This window comes from Zalophus californianus, chromosome 9 (assembly GCF_009762305.2).
Source record: "Zalophus californianus isolate mZalCal1 chromosome 9, mZalCal1.pri.v2, whole genome shotgun sequence".
In the NCBI taxonomy this organism is placed as follows: domain Eukaryota; kingdom Metazoa; phylum Chordata; class Mammalia; order Carnivora; family Otariidae; genus Zalophus; species Zalophus californianus.
This window is the reverse complement of record NC_045603.1, coordinates 686,365-700,077: the sequence shown is the minus strand read 5'-3', so window position 1 is coordinate 700,077 and position 13,713 is coordinate 686,365. Positions and strand designations below refer to the sequence as shown.

General features: G+C 41.9%; 1 protein-coding gene across 2 annotated transcripts in view; it reads right to left on the bottom strand.

Annotated features, from left to right (window-relative positions):
- Positions 1–13,713, bottom strand: part of TTLL8 (tubulin tyrosine ligase like 8) — a 46,599-nt gene that overhangs the window by 18,371 nt on the left and 14,515 nt on the right. For both annotated transcript variants that reach the window (XM_027595139.1, XM_027595140.1), the window contains exon 7: positions 12,932–13,054. In XM_027595139.1, coding sequence (XP_027450940.1) covers positions 12,932–13,054 — 123 coding nt within the window. The remainder of the gene's footprint in view (positions 1–12,931; positions 13,055–13,713) is intronic.

Below are 13,713 nucleotides of genomic sequence, written 5' to 3'. Positions count from 1 at the left end.
GGAAAGTGACCATCCCTAAAGTTGTCAGACCATTCTGTTCTTAACAAGGCCTGTCCTCAGGAGCAAGTGTTACCCAGAGCCTGACCTGCTCCAGCCCCTCCAGCCATCCTGCCCACCAAAGGGGTAAAGACGGAGAGGTACTAGTGAAGTTCCCAGTCCAGGGACACAGGCTCACTAAAGACTGAGCCCTCATCACAGGACTACAGAACACTGTATCAGATCAAAAAAAAAGGAGGGGGGATTTTTTTTGCCAGTAGACCTGCTAAGAAATGTTGTTTTCCAGAGAGAAGGAAAATAATATAGGCCAGAGCCACATAAAGAAAGGAAGAGCATTAGAGAAGGAATGAATGAAGGCAAAACAAAAACTTTTCTTATTTATTTTTCTTATTCTTATTTCTCATAAGAATATTTTTGTTATTCTCAATTGATCTGACAGAACAATAATAATTACTATTAAAATAATAACAGCAGCCATGTATTCAATGATTATAGCTCATGGAAAAGTGAAATGAATGGCAGCAATGATACAAGGCCCAGGAGGGAGGAACTAGGAACATTTTGTTATTATAAAAATATTGTGCTATGGTGAGGTGGTACGGTGTTACTTGAAAAACAGAGTTGGATTTGTTGTAAATGTCTATTGCAAACTCTAGGGTAACCACTAAAAATACATGAAAGGAAGTACAACTGCTATGCTCAAAGAGGAGAGAAAATGGGGCGCTTGGGTGGCCCAGTTGGTTACGCATCCAACTCGTGATTTTGGCTCAGGTCATGGTCTCAGAGCTCCGTGATGGGCTCCGCACTGTAGAGTCTGCTTGGGATTCTCTCTCCCTCTCCCTCTACTCCTCCCCCACACTCACACATGCTCTCTCTCTTTAAAAAAAAAAAAAGGGAGGGGCACCTGGGTGGCTCAGTCATTAAGCGTATGCCTTCAGCTCCCAGGGTCCTGGGATCGAGCCCCGCATCGGGCTCCCTGCCCCACGGGGAGCCTGCTTCTCCGTCTCCCACTCCCCCTGCTCGTGTTCCCTCTCTCGCTGTGTCTCTCTCTGTCAAATAAATAAGTAAAATCTTTAAAAAAAATTTAAAAATTTTTAAAAAGGAGAGAAAATGAAATTATATGAAATGCTCAATTAAAACCATAAAAGGCAGAAAAAGAGTGGAAGGAAAAACAGGAAGAAAGACCAAGGACAACAAATAGAAAACAGTAACAAATGTGTAGATGTTTATCCAACTGTATCAATAATCACTTAAAACGTCAATAGCCTGAAAACACCAACTAAAAGCAATTGTACGGTGGATAAAAAAATCAGACCCAATTGTACATTTTCAATAAGAAACCCACATTAAATATGAAGACACATATAGATTGTGAGTACAGGGATGGAGAAAGTATGTCACATGAGACTAATCAAAAGAAAGCAAGAGTACGTGCATTGATTTCAGACAGAGCAGACTTCAGAGCAAGGAAACTACCAGGAATAAAGAGAACATTACATAATGATAAAAGGATCAATACTATAGTAAGACATAACAATCTTTAATGTATAGGCACCCAAAAATAGAGCATCAAAATACGTGAAGCAAAAAGTGATAGAATTGCATGAACAAATTCATTATCACAGTTAGAGACTTTAATACCCTCCGTCAGTACTGGATGGATCCAGCAGGCAGAAAATCAGGACACAGTAGAACTCAACAACACCCTCAATCAAAGGGATGTAATTGATGTCTGCAGGCTACTTCATCCAACAATTGCAGAACACACATTCTTCTCAAGTTCACATAGAACATTCACCAAGTTAGACCACATCCTGTGTCATAAAATACCCGTTAGCAAATTTTTTATTGTCTATTGTTATGTTAATCACCATACATTACATCATTAGTTTCTGATGTAGTGTTCCATGATTCGTTGTTTGTGCATAACACCCAGTGCTCCACGCAGAACGTGCCCTCTTTAATACCCATCACCAGGCTAACCCATCCCCCCACTCCCTCCCCTCTAGAACCCTCAGTTTGTTTTTCAGAGTCCATCATCTCCCATGGTTCATCTCCCCCTACGATTTCCCACCCTTCATTCTTCCCCTCCTGCTTTTTTTTTCTTAACATATATGGCATTATTTGTTTCAGAGGTACAGATCTGTGATTCATCAGTCTTGTGCAATTCACAGCGCTGACCATAGCACATGCCCTCCCCAATGTCTATCACCCAGTCACCCCATCCCTCCCACCCCCCACCACTCCAGCAACCCTCAGTTTGTTCCTGAGATTAAGAATTCCTCATATCAGTGAGGTCATAGGATACATGTCTTTCTCTGACTGACTTACTTCACTCAGCATAACACCCTCCAGTTCCATCCACGTCGTTGCAAATGGCAAGATCTCATTCCTTTTGATGGCTGCATAATATTCCATTGTGTATATATACCACCTCTTCTTTATCCATTCATCTGACGATGGGCATCTTGGCTCTTTCCACAGTTTGGCTATTGTGGACATTGCTGCTATAAACATTGGGGTGCACGTACCCCTTCGGATCCCTACATTTGTATCTTTGGGGTAAATACCCAGTAGTGCAATTGCTGGATCGAATGGTAGCTCTAATTTCAACTGTTTGAAGAACCTCCATACTGTTTTCCAGAGGGGTTGCACCAGCTTGCATTCCCACCAACAGTGTAGGAGGGTTCCCCTTTCTCCGCATCCCCGCCAACATCTGTCGTTTCCTGACTTGTTAATTCTAGCCATTCTGACGGGTGTGAGGTGGTATCTCATTGAGGTTTTCATTTGGATTTCCCTGATGCCGAGCGATGTTGAGCACTTTTTCATGTGTCTGTTGGCCATTTGGATGTCTTCTTTGGAAAAATGTCTGTTCATGTCTTCTGCCCATTTCTTGATTGGATTATTTGTTCTTTGGGTGTTGAGTTTGATAAGTTCTTTATAGATTTTGGATACTAGCCCTTTATCTGATATGTCATTTGCAAATATTTTCTCCCATTCTGTCAGTTGTCTTTTGGTTTTGTGGACTGTTTCTTTTGCTGTGCAAAAGCTTTTTATCTTGATGAAATCCCAATAGTTCATTGTTGCCCTTGCTTCCCTTGCCTTTGGCGATGTTTCTAGGAAGAAGTTGCTGCGGCTGAGGTCGAAGAGGTTGTTGCCTGTGTTCTCCTTTAGGATTTTGATGGACTCCTGTCTCACATTTAGGTTTTCAGCCATTTGGAGTCTATTTTTGTGTGTGGTGTAAGGAAATGGTCCAGTTTCATTCTTCTGCATGTGGCTGTCCAATTTTCCCAACACCATTTGTGGAAGAGACTGTCTTTTTTCCATTGGACATTCTTTCCTGCTTTGTCAAAGATGAGTTGACCATAGAGTTGAGGGTCCATTTCTGGGCTCTCGATTCTGATCCATTGATCTATGTGTCTGTTTTTGTGCCAGTACCATACTGTCTTGATGATGACAGCTTTGTAATAGAGCTGGAAGTCTGGAATTGTGATGCCACCAGCTTTGCTTTTCTTTTTCAACATTCCTCTGGCTATTCGGGGTCTCTTCTGGTTCCATACAAATTTTAGGATTATTTGTTCCATTTCTTTGAAAAAAGTGGATGGTATTTTGGTGGGGATTGCATTGAATGTGTAGATTGCTCTAGGTAGCATTGACATCTTCACAATGTTTGTTCTTCCAATCCATGAGCATGGAACGTTTTTCCATTTCTTTGTGTCTTCCTCCATTTCTTTCATGAGTATTTTATAGTTTTCTGAGTACAGATCCTTTGCCTCTTCGGTTAGATTTATTCCTAGGTATCTTATGGTTTTGGGTGCAATTGTAAATGGGATCAACTCCTTAATTTCTCTCTCTTCCGTCTTGTTGTTGGTGTATAGGAATGCCACTGATTTCTGTGCATTGATTTTATATCCTGCCACTTGACTGAATTCCTGTATGAGTTCTAGCAGTTTTGGGGTGGAGTCTTTTGGGTTTTCCACATAAAGTATCATATCATCTGCAAAGGGTGAGAGTTTGACTTCCTCTTTGCCGATTTGGATGCCTTTGATTTCTTTTTGTTGTCTGATTGCTGTGGCTAGGACTTCTAATACTATGTTGAATAGCAGTGGTGAGAGTGGACATCCCTGCCGCGTTCTTGACCTTAGGGGGAAAGCGCTCAGCTTTTCCCCATGGAGAATGATATTCGCTGTAGGTTTTTCATAGATGGCTTTTATGATATTGAGGAATGTACCCTCTATCCCTATACTCTGAAGAGTTTTGATCAAGATGCTGTACTTTGTCAAATGCTTTTTCTGCATCTATTGAGAGGAACATATGACTCTTGTTCTTTCTTTTGTTAATGTATTGTATCACGTTGATTGAGTGTGGATGTTGAACCAACCTTGCAGCCCAGGGATAAATCCCACTTGGTCGTGGTGAATAATCCTTTTAATGTACTGTTGGATCCTACTGGCTAGTATTTTGGTGAGAATTTTTGCATCCATGTTCATCAAGGATATTGGTCCGTAATTCTCCTTTTTGATGGGGTCTTTGTCTGGTTTTGGGATCAAGGTAATGGTGGCCTCATAAAATGAGTTTGGAAGTTTTCCTTCCATTTCTATTTTTTGGAACAGTTTCAGGAGAATAGGTATTAATTCTTCTTGAAATGTTTGGTAGAATTCCCCTGGGAAGCCGTCTGGCCCTGGGCTTTTGTTTGTTGGGAGATTTTTGATGACTGCTTCAATTTCCTTAGTGGTTCTAGGTCTGTTCAGGTTTTCTATTTCTTCCTGGTTCAATTTTGGTAGTTGACACATCTCTAGGAATGCATCCATTTCTTCCAGGTTATCTAATTTGCTGCCATAGAGTTGCTCATAATATGTTCTTATAATTGTTTGTATTTCTTTGGTGTTGGTTGTGATCTCTCCTCTTTCATTCATGATTTTGTTGATTTGGGTCATTTCTCTTTTCTTTTGGATAAGTCTGGCCAGGGGTTTATCAATCTTGTTAATTCTTTCAAAGAACCAGCTCCTAGTTTCGTTGATCTGTTCTACTGTTCTCTTGGTTTCTATTTCATTGATTTCTGCTCTGATCTTTATTATTTCCCTTCTCCTGCTGGGTTTAGGCTTTATTTGCTGTTTTTTCTCTAGCTCCTTTAGGTGTAGGGTTAGGTTGTGTATTTGAGACCTTTCTTGTTTCTTGAAAAAGGCTTGTATTGGTATATACTTTCCTCTTAGGACTGCCTTTGGTGCATCCCAAAGATTTTTGAACAGTTGTGTTTTCATTTTCATTGGTTTCCAAGAATTTTTTAAATTCTTCTTTAATTTCCTGGTTGACCCATTCATTCTTTAGTAGGATGCTCTTTAGCCTCCATGTATTTGAGTTCTTTCCGACTTTCCTCTTGTGATTGAGTTTTAGTTTCAAAGCATTGTGGTCTGAAAATATGCAGGGAATAATCCCAATCTTTTGGTACCAGTTGAGACCTGATTTGTGACCTAGGATGTGATCTATTCTGGAGAATGTTCCATGGGCACTAGAGAAGAATGTGTATTCCATTGCTTTGGGATGGAATGTTCTGAATATGTCTGTGAAGTCCATTTGGTCCAGTGTGTCATTTAAAGTCTTTATGTCCTTGTTGATCTTTTGCTTAGATGATCTGTCCATTTCAGTCAGGGGGGTGTTAAAGTCCACACTATTATTGTATTGTCAATGTGTTTCTTTGCTTTTGTTATTAATTGCCTTATATAATTGGCTGCTCCCATGTTAGGTGCATAGATATTTACAATTGTTAGAGCTTCTTGTTGGATAGACCCTTTAAGTAGGATATAGTGTCCTTCCTCATCTCTTATTACAGTCTTTTGTTTAAAATCTAATTTGTCTGATATAAGGATTGCCACCCCAGCTTTCTTTTGGTGTCCATTAGCATGGTAAATGGTTTTCCACCCCCTCACTTTCAATGTGGGGGTGTCTTGGGGTCTAAAATGAGTCTCTTGCAGGCAGCATATGGATGGGTCTTGTTTTTTAATCCAATCTGATAGCCTGTGTCTTTTGATTGAGGCCTTTAGCCCATTTACATTCAGGGTAACTATTGAAAGATATGAATTTAGTGCCATTGTATTGCCTGTAAGGTGACTGTTACTGTATATTGTCTGTGTTCCTTTCTGGTCTATGCTGCTTTTAGGCTCTCTCTTTCCTTAGAGGACCCCTTTCAATATTTCTTGGAGGGCTGGTTTCGTGTTTGCAAATTCCTTTAGTTTTTGTTTGTCCTGGAAGCTTTTTATCTCTCCTTCTATTTTCAATGACAGCCTAGCTGGATATAGTATTCTTGGCTGCATATTTTTCTCGTTTAGTGCTCTGAAGCTATCATGCCGGTCCTTTCTGGCCTGCCAGGTCTCTGTGGATAGGTCTGTTGCCAATCTAATGTTTCTACCATTGTAGGTTACATATCTCTTCTCCTGAGCTGCTTTCAAGATTTTCTCTTTGTCTCTGAGACTCGTAAGTTTTACTATTAGATGTCGGGGTGTTGACCTATTTTTATTGATTTTGAGAGGGGTTCTCTGTGCCTCCTGGATTTTGAGGACTGTTTCCTTCCCCACATTAGGGAAGTTCTCTGCTATAATTTGCTCCAATATACCTTCTGCCCCTCTCTGTCTTTCTTCTTCTTCTGGGATCCCAATTATTCTAATGTAGTTTCATCCTTTCGTTATCGCTTATCTCTCAAATTCTGCCCTTGTGATCCAGTAGTTGTTCTTCTCTTCTTTTCTCAGCTTCTTTATTTTCCATCATTTTGTCTTCTGTATCACTGATTCTCTCTTCTGCCTCATTTATCCTAGCAGTTAGTGCCCCCATTTTTGATTGCACCTCATTAATAGCCTTTTTGATTTCGACTTAGTTAGATTTTAGTTCTTTTATTTCTCAGAGAGGGTTTCTCTAATAACTTCCATGCTTTTTTCAAGCCCAGCTAGTATCTTTAAAGTCATGATTCTGAACTCTAGGTCCGACATCATACTAACATCCACATTGAGTAGGTCCCTGGCAGATGGTACTACCTCTTGTTCTTTTTGTTGAGATGATTTTTTTCATCTTGTCATTTTGTCCAGAGGAGAATAGATGAATGAGAGAACAAAATGCTAACAGGTTAACAACATCCTGAGAAAATATACTCTAAACAAATCAGAAAAGACCTGAAACCAAGGGAAAAGAAAGGGAAAGAAAGAAAAACAAAAGAGAAAAAAAAAAAGAAAAAGATAAAGATAAAGACAAACAAAAACAAAACAAAAAAAACAGAATATGATCAAATATGATCAGGCTGGTGCATAGATCAGTGTCACACAGTAGATTTTGGGTGTATTTTGGTCTGTTAGAAGAAAGTGCCTCCTAAAATTTTAAAGAAAGAAAAACTTATATATGTACAAAATAAGGGTTGATACGATGAAGGGATGGAATATGACTGTAAAGATGAAAATTATAAAAAATTTTAAAAAAGGAATTGATAAGAAGGTGTTTGAAAAAAGAAAGAAGAGGATTTAAAAAAAAAGAAAGAAAGAAAGAAAAAAGGGAGAGAACGTGATCAGGCAGGAGACAAGAACAAAGCCATACACTAGAGATTTAGGGTATATTTTGATATGTTAGAAGAAACTATATCTCAAAATTTTAAAGAGAGAACAACATATATATATATACATATATATATATATATATATATATATATATATGCCAAAAATAAGTGTTATTACTATGAAGGGATAGAATATGACTCTAAAAATGAAAAATTAAAAAAATTTTTTTAAAAATGGATTGATAAGATGTTGGTTGAAAAAGGGAAAAAGAAAAATTCAAAAAAAAGACAGTTAAAAAAATTAATTTTGAAAGACTAATGAATCATGGTAAAAAAAGGCATGAATTCTATGTGCAGTATTCCCCTAGCGCTGGAGTTCTCCCGTTCTCCTTGATCGGTAAACTTGGTCTTGGCTTGCTGGCTATTCGGCTGATTTTCTGGGGGAGGGGCCTGTTGCCGTGGTTCCCAAATGTCTTCCCCGGAGGCGGAATTGCCCCGCCCTTGTCGGTCCGGGCTAAGCAGGCTGCTCGGGTTTGCTCTCAGGAGCTTTTGTTCCCTGCAAGCTCTCCGTACAGGTTTGGAGGACGAGAGCGAAAATGGTGGCCTCCCAATCTCCGCCCCGGAGGAGCCAAGAACTCGGGGCCCCGCTCCTCAGTGCGCCCCCAGAGAAAAGCAGTCACTCCCGCCTCCCTGGTCTCCGGCCGCACTCCGTGCTCACCGGGCCTGTGACCGAGCGTTTCTATCTCTGGCAGCCGACCCCGTGTGGAGTCTCCAAACCCAGCAGATCCCTGCGGTGCGCTCCCGCGCCGCTCCTCCCCGGGGAGGAAGGGGAGTCTCCCCGGATCTGCCGCTTGTTGGGTCCCCGCTGGAGGAGCAGTGGCCCGACTGGGCCGCAGATCACAGTTTATGGCCACCCCGAGCTGAGAGCCCGCGCCTTGGCTCCGTCTCTGCAGCCGGCTTCCCCGCTCCGATCCCTGGGAGCTCTGCCGCACTCAGGCACCCCCGGTCTTTCTGTGACCCCGAGGGTCCTGAGACCACACTGTCCCACGAGGGTTCCACCCCCCGCTTAGCCACTGGAGCGACGTCCCTCAGGGGAATCGGCTTCTAAAAGTTCCAATTTTGTGCTCCGCGGCTCTAGCACTTGCCAGAAGCGGCCGACGGAGGCCCCCTCCCCTGCCGTCTATCCTCCCAAATATCGCCTCGGATTCGCTTCTCCGCACGTCCTACCTTCCAGAAAGTGGTTCAGAGAGTTGTTGCTATTCTTTTCTTTGATCTCCTGTTGAGTTCGTAGCTGTTCAGAATGGTTTGATCCCTATCCAGCTGAATTCCTGAGACCAGACGAAATCCAGGTCTCCTACTCCTCTGCTATCTTGCTCCCTTCCCCATCCCCCCGTTAGCAAATTTAAAAGAATAGGAATCATACAATATCTGTTCTTAGACCAAAATAAAATTAAACTAGAAACGAATAAAAGAAAATTTCCCAAATACTTGGAGATTAAATAACATACATCTAAATAACACATGGGTCAAATAAAAAAAAAATCTCAAGAAAAAATTTTTAATATTTTGAACCAAATGAAAATGAAAAAATTTTGATGGTGCAATGAAAGCAGTGTAGAGGGAAATGTACAGCTTTCAGTGAATGCATACATTAGAAAAGAAGAAAGATCTAAGATCAATTATCTAAGCTTCCTCCTTAGGAAACTAAAAAAAGGAAGAAAGAATCAAATCCAAAATAAGCAGAGGAAAATAAACAATAAGTAGAGCAGAAATCAATAAATTGAAAACAAGAAATAATAGAGAAAATAAGCTGGTTCTTTGAAAAGATCAATGAAATTAATAAACCTTTAGCCAGGCTAACTAAAAAGAAAGTTTAGAGGATGTAAATTGCTAATATCATAAAAGAAAGAAGAGACATCATTATAGATCTCATGGACATAAAAAGATAATAAAGGAATACTATGAACTCTATGCACACAAATTTGATAATCTAGGTGAAACAGACCAATTTATTGAAAGACACAACCTGGCAAAACTCATACAAAAGGAAATGGGCAATCTGAATAGGCCTGTATCTATTAAAAATATTGAATCAATAACTAATAACCTTCTAAAACAGAAAGCACCAGGTTCAAATGGGTTCACTGGTGAATTCTGCCAAACATTTAAGGAGGAAATTATACCAATTCTATTCAATCTCAGTGGATAGAAACAGAGAGCATACTTTCTACCTCATTATTTGAGGTTAGCATTTCCCTAATACCAAAACCAGAGAAAGACACGAGAAAAGAAAACTGTAGACCAAAATCATTCATGAACATAGATGCAAAAATCCTCACCAAAATAGTAGCAAGACAAATTCAATAATGTATACAAAGAATCATATACCATATCAAATGGGATTTATGTCAGATATCAAAACTGGTTTGACATTAGAAAATCAATTAATGTAATCTGTTACAATCATAGGCTAAAGAAGAAAAAATCATGATCATATCAATAGATGCAGAAAAAGCATTTGACAAAATTAAACTCTCATTCATGATAAAAGCTCTCGGCAAGCTAGGAATAGAGAGGAACTTCTTCAGCTTGATAAAGAATATATACGGGGCACCTGGGTGACTCAGTCAGTTGAACATCCAACTCTTGGTTTTGGCTCAGGCCATGATCTCAAGAAAATTTTTTAATTGTTTAAAAATTAAAGACCCCCAAAATTAAAGCCCTCAGGCTCCATGCTCAGTGTGGATTCTGCTAAAGATTATCTCCCTTTCTCTCTCCCTTTGCTCCTCCCCCTTCTCTCTCTCTAAAATAAATAAGTAAAATCTTTAAAAAAAAAAAAAAAAAGGAGAATAGGGCGCCTGGGTGGCTCAGTTGGTTGGGCGACTGCCTTCGGCTCAGGTCATGATCCTGGAGTCCCGGGATCGAGTCCCGCATCGGGCTCCCTGCTCAGCAGGGAGTCTGCTTCTCCCTCTGACCCTCTTCCCTCTCGTGCTCTCTATCTCTCATTCTCTCTCAAATAAATAAAATCTTAAAAAAAATAAAAAATAGAAAAGAAGAATATATACAAAAAAAACCCTATAGCTAACACTATATTTAATGATGAGAAACTAGAACCTTACACTCTAAAATCAAGAGCAAGGCAGGACCTCCTCCCTCTCACCAGTTTTTTTTTCCAACATTGTACTGGAAATCCTGGCCAATGCAATAAGGCAAGAAAATAATATAAAAGGCATACAGATTGGGAAGGAAGAAATAAAACTGTCTTTATTCACAGATGACATGATTATCTGTGTACAAAATCTGAAAGAATTGGCAAAAAAAATCCTCGTGGAACTAATAAATGATTATAGTCAGTCACTTTCCTACACACCAGAAATGAATCATTGGAATTTGAAATTTAAAACACAATACCATTTACATTAGCAGCCCCCAAATTAAATATATAAATAAATAAATCTAACAAAGTCTATATGAAGAAAACTACAAAAATATGATAACTGAGATCAAAGGAGGACTACATTAATGGTGAGATATTCTATGTTCATGAATAGTTTTCACTGTCAAGATGTCAGTTCTTCCCTACTCAATCTATAAATTCAGTACAATCCCAATCAAAATCCCAGCAAGGCATTTTATGGATATTGACAAACTGATTCTAAAGTTTATATGAAGAGTAAAAATATCCAGAATAGCCAACCCAATATTGAAGGAGAAGAACAAATTGGAGAATTGACACTATTCAACTTCAAGTCTTACCACAAATCTACTGTAATCAAGAGAGTGTGGTATTCATAAAATAATAGATCACTGGAACAGAATAAAGAGCCCAGAAATAAACCTATAAAAATATGATCAACTGATCCTTGACAAAGGAGCAAAGACAATATAATGGGAAAAAGTGGTCTTTTCAACAAGTGATGCTGGAACGGGTGCAAAAAAAAAAAAAAGAATCTAGACACAGATCTTACATCCTTCCTAGAAATTAATTCAAAATGGATCATATACCCAAGTGTGAAACACAAAACTATAAAACTCCTAGAAGATAGCACAGGAGACCACCAAGATGAACCTGGGTGCGGTGATAACTTTTTAGATACAACCCCAAAGGCATGGTCCATGAAAGAAATACTTGGTAAGCTGGACTTCATTAAAGTTAAAAACTTTTGCTCCATGAAAGACAGTCAAGAAGATGAGAAGACAGCCACAGACTTGGAGAAAATATTTGCAACAGACACATCTGTTATCCAAAATACACACACACACACACCTTCTTAAACCTCAACAATAAAAAAATTTAAAACAGCAGGGAAGCTGAACAGATTTCTCACCAAAGAATATATTTACAGATGGCAAAGAAGTATATTAAGAGATGCTCAACATCATACGTCACCAGGGAACTGCCAATGAAAACAATAAGGTGCCACTGCACATCTGTCAGAACGGCCAAAATCCAGAGCACCACCGCCACCAAACACGGGGGGTGAGGAGCGGTGCTCGCCGACCGTGGGAAGAGGCAGAATGACACAGCCGCTGTGGAAGGCAGCTTGGTTGTTTCTTACCAAAACAAACATACTCTTACCACGGTATCCAGCAATCATGCTCTTTGGTGTTTACCCAAATGAGTTGAAAATTTACACCTATACAAAAACCTGTATACAGATGTTTACAGCAGCTTTACTCATAATTGCCCGACCAAGATGTCCTTCAGTAGGTGAATGAATAAACAAGCCAGACAATGGACCATGCAGACAATGAGCTACCAAACCGTGAAGTTTGGAGGAACCTTGAATGCATAACCCTGAGTGAAGGAAGCCAATCAGCAAAGGCTACGTTTGTACGATTCCAACCGGAGGACATTCTGGAAAAGGCAGAACTACGGAGACAGGAAAAGGGCCGGGGGGCCAGGAGCTGGGGAGGAGAGAGGGACAGGGGAGGGGTGTGGAGGGCAGTGAAGTGACTCTGTGGGACGCCATAAAGGTGGGTCCGTCCCTTACACGGTTCTCCAAACCCACACAACGCCCCGCACAAGAGTGAACCTCAAGGCCGGCTGTGGTCTGCGTGACAGTGACGTGTCAACGTAGGTTCACCGATCCTAACAAACGCACCACCGGTGGGGGTGGTGATAGTAGAGGAGGTTGGGGGGCAGGGCGTGTATGGGAAATCCCTGTACCTTCTGCTCAGCTGGACTGTGAACCTAAAAATGCTCTGAGAAAGTGAACAACAAAATACTTATTTGGGTTTTGTAGGCCTAATGCCACGTGGCCCTACACCACGCAGGAAAGCCATTCCCTGTCACCCTCTTCTGTGGGGCAGGGGACAACACCGCCCCGGACACATGGCCCCACTGACCCGCCTGGCACAGCCCGCCCTGCACGGTGTAGCCTCAGGCCCCCCCCACACCTTTCTTGTTGCCAGAGCCCGGCTCGCAGGCCTCCCCCTTGATGCTGGGTTTGCCTCTGCTGTAGTTCTGGTGGCTGACCACCCACTTGAGGATGCTGGAGGCCACTGTGCGCCGGAAGTCATCTGAAAGGACACCAAGGCCTCGCCTCCTCTGCGGGCGTTGGGGACCAGGGACCTCGGCCAGCACCAGCTGTCCTCAGCCTTGGTGCCCCACAGCCTGCAGCGGCCTCCCTTCCTGCCCTCACCGCCTCGAAGGGCCGTTCGCTCTGCCCTCAGCCCGTGCCTCCAACCTGGTCCTTCTCCCTCCTGCTCCTCTGCAGATGGGAGTCTAATACACCTCCACCTGCACATCCCTCCCTGCCTCCCTCCTGCTCTCCCCACCCCCACCCAGGGCCAAGTCCATGGAGGCCACGTGCTTGTCCTTGTCCAGGCTCCCTGTGCCCTCAGCCCTGCACCAGAGGACGGAAGCTCCTTGCAGACACACGAGAACCCTCCCCATCCCAGGAGGCTCTCTGGACCTCCTTGGACATGCTGGCTTCCACGGCTCCCGGTGTGGATGGCCAGAGGGGCCCTGCCACACCCACCTGGCACGGAAGGCAGCTCTGGGTCCCACAGACCCAGGCTTGGGGCTGGCCTGGCTCCGAGTGCTCTTGGGCCAGGAGAGGCGGCCTGCATCCCCATGAGCGAGCCCACGCTCTGAGGCCTGCCTTAGCCAATTCCACTCCCACGCATGCCCTCTGGGAGGTCTGCAGGAAATTCTGGTACCTTCTCACCGAAACCAA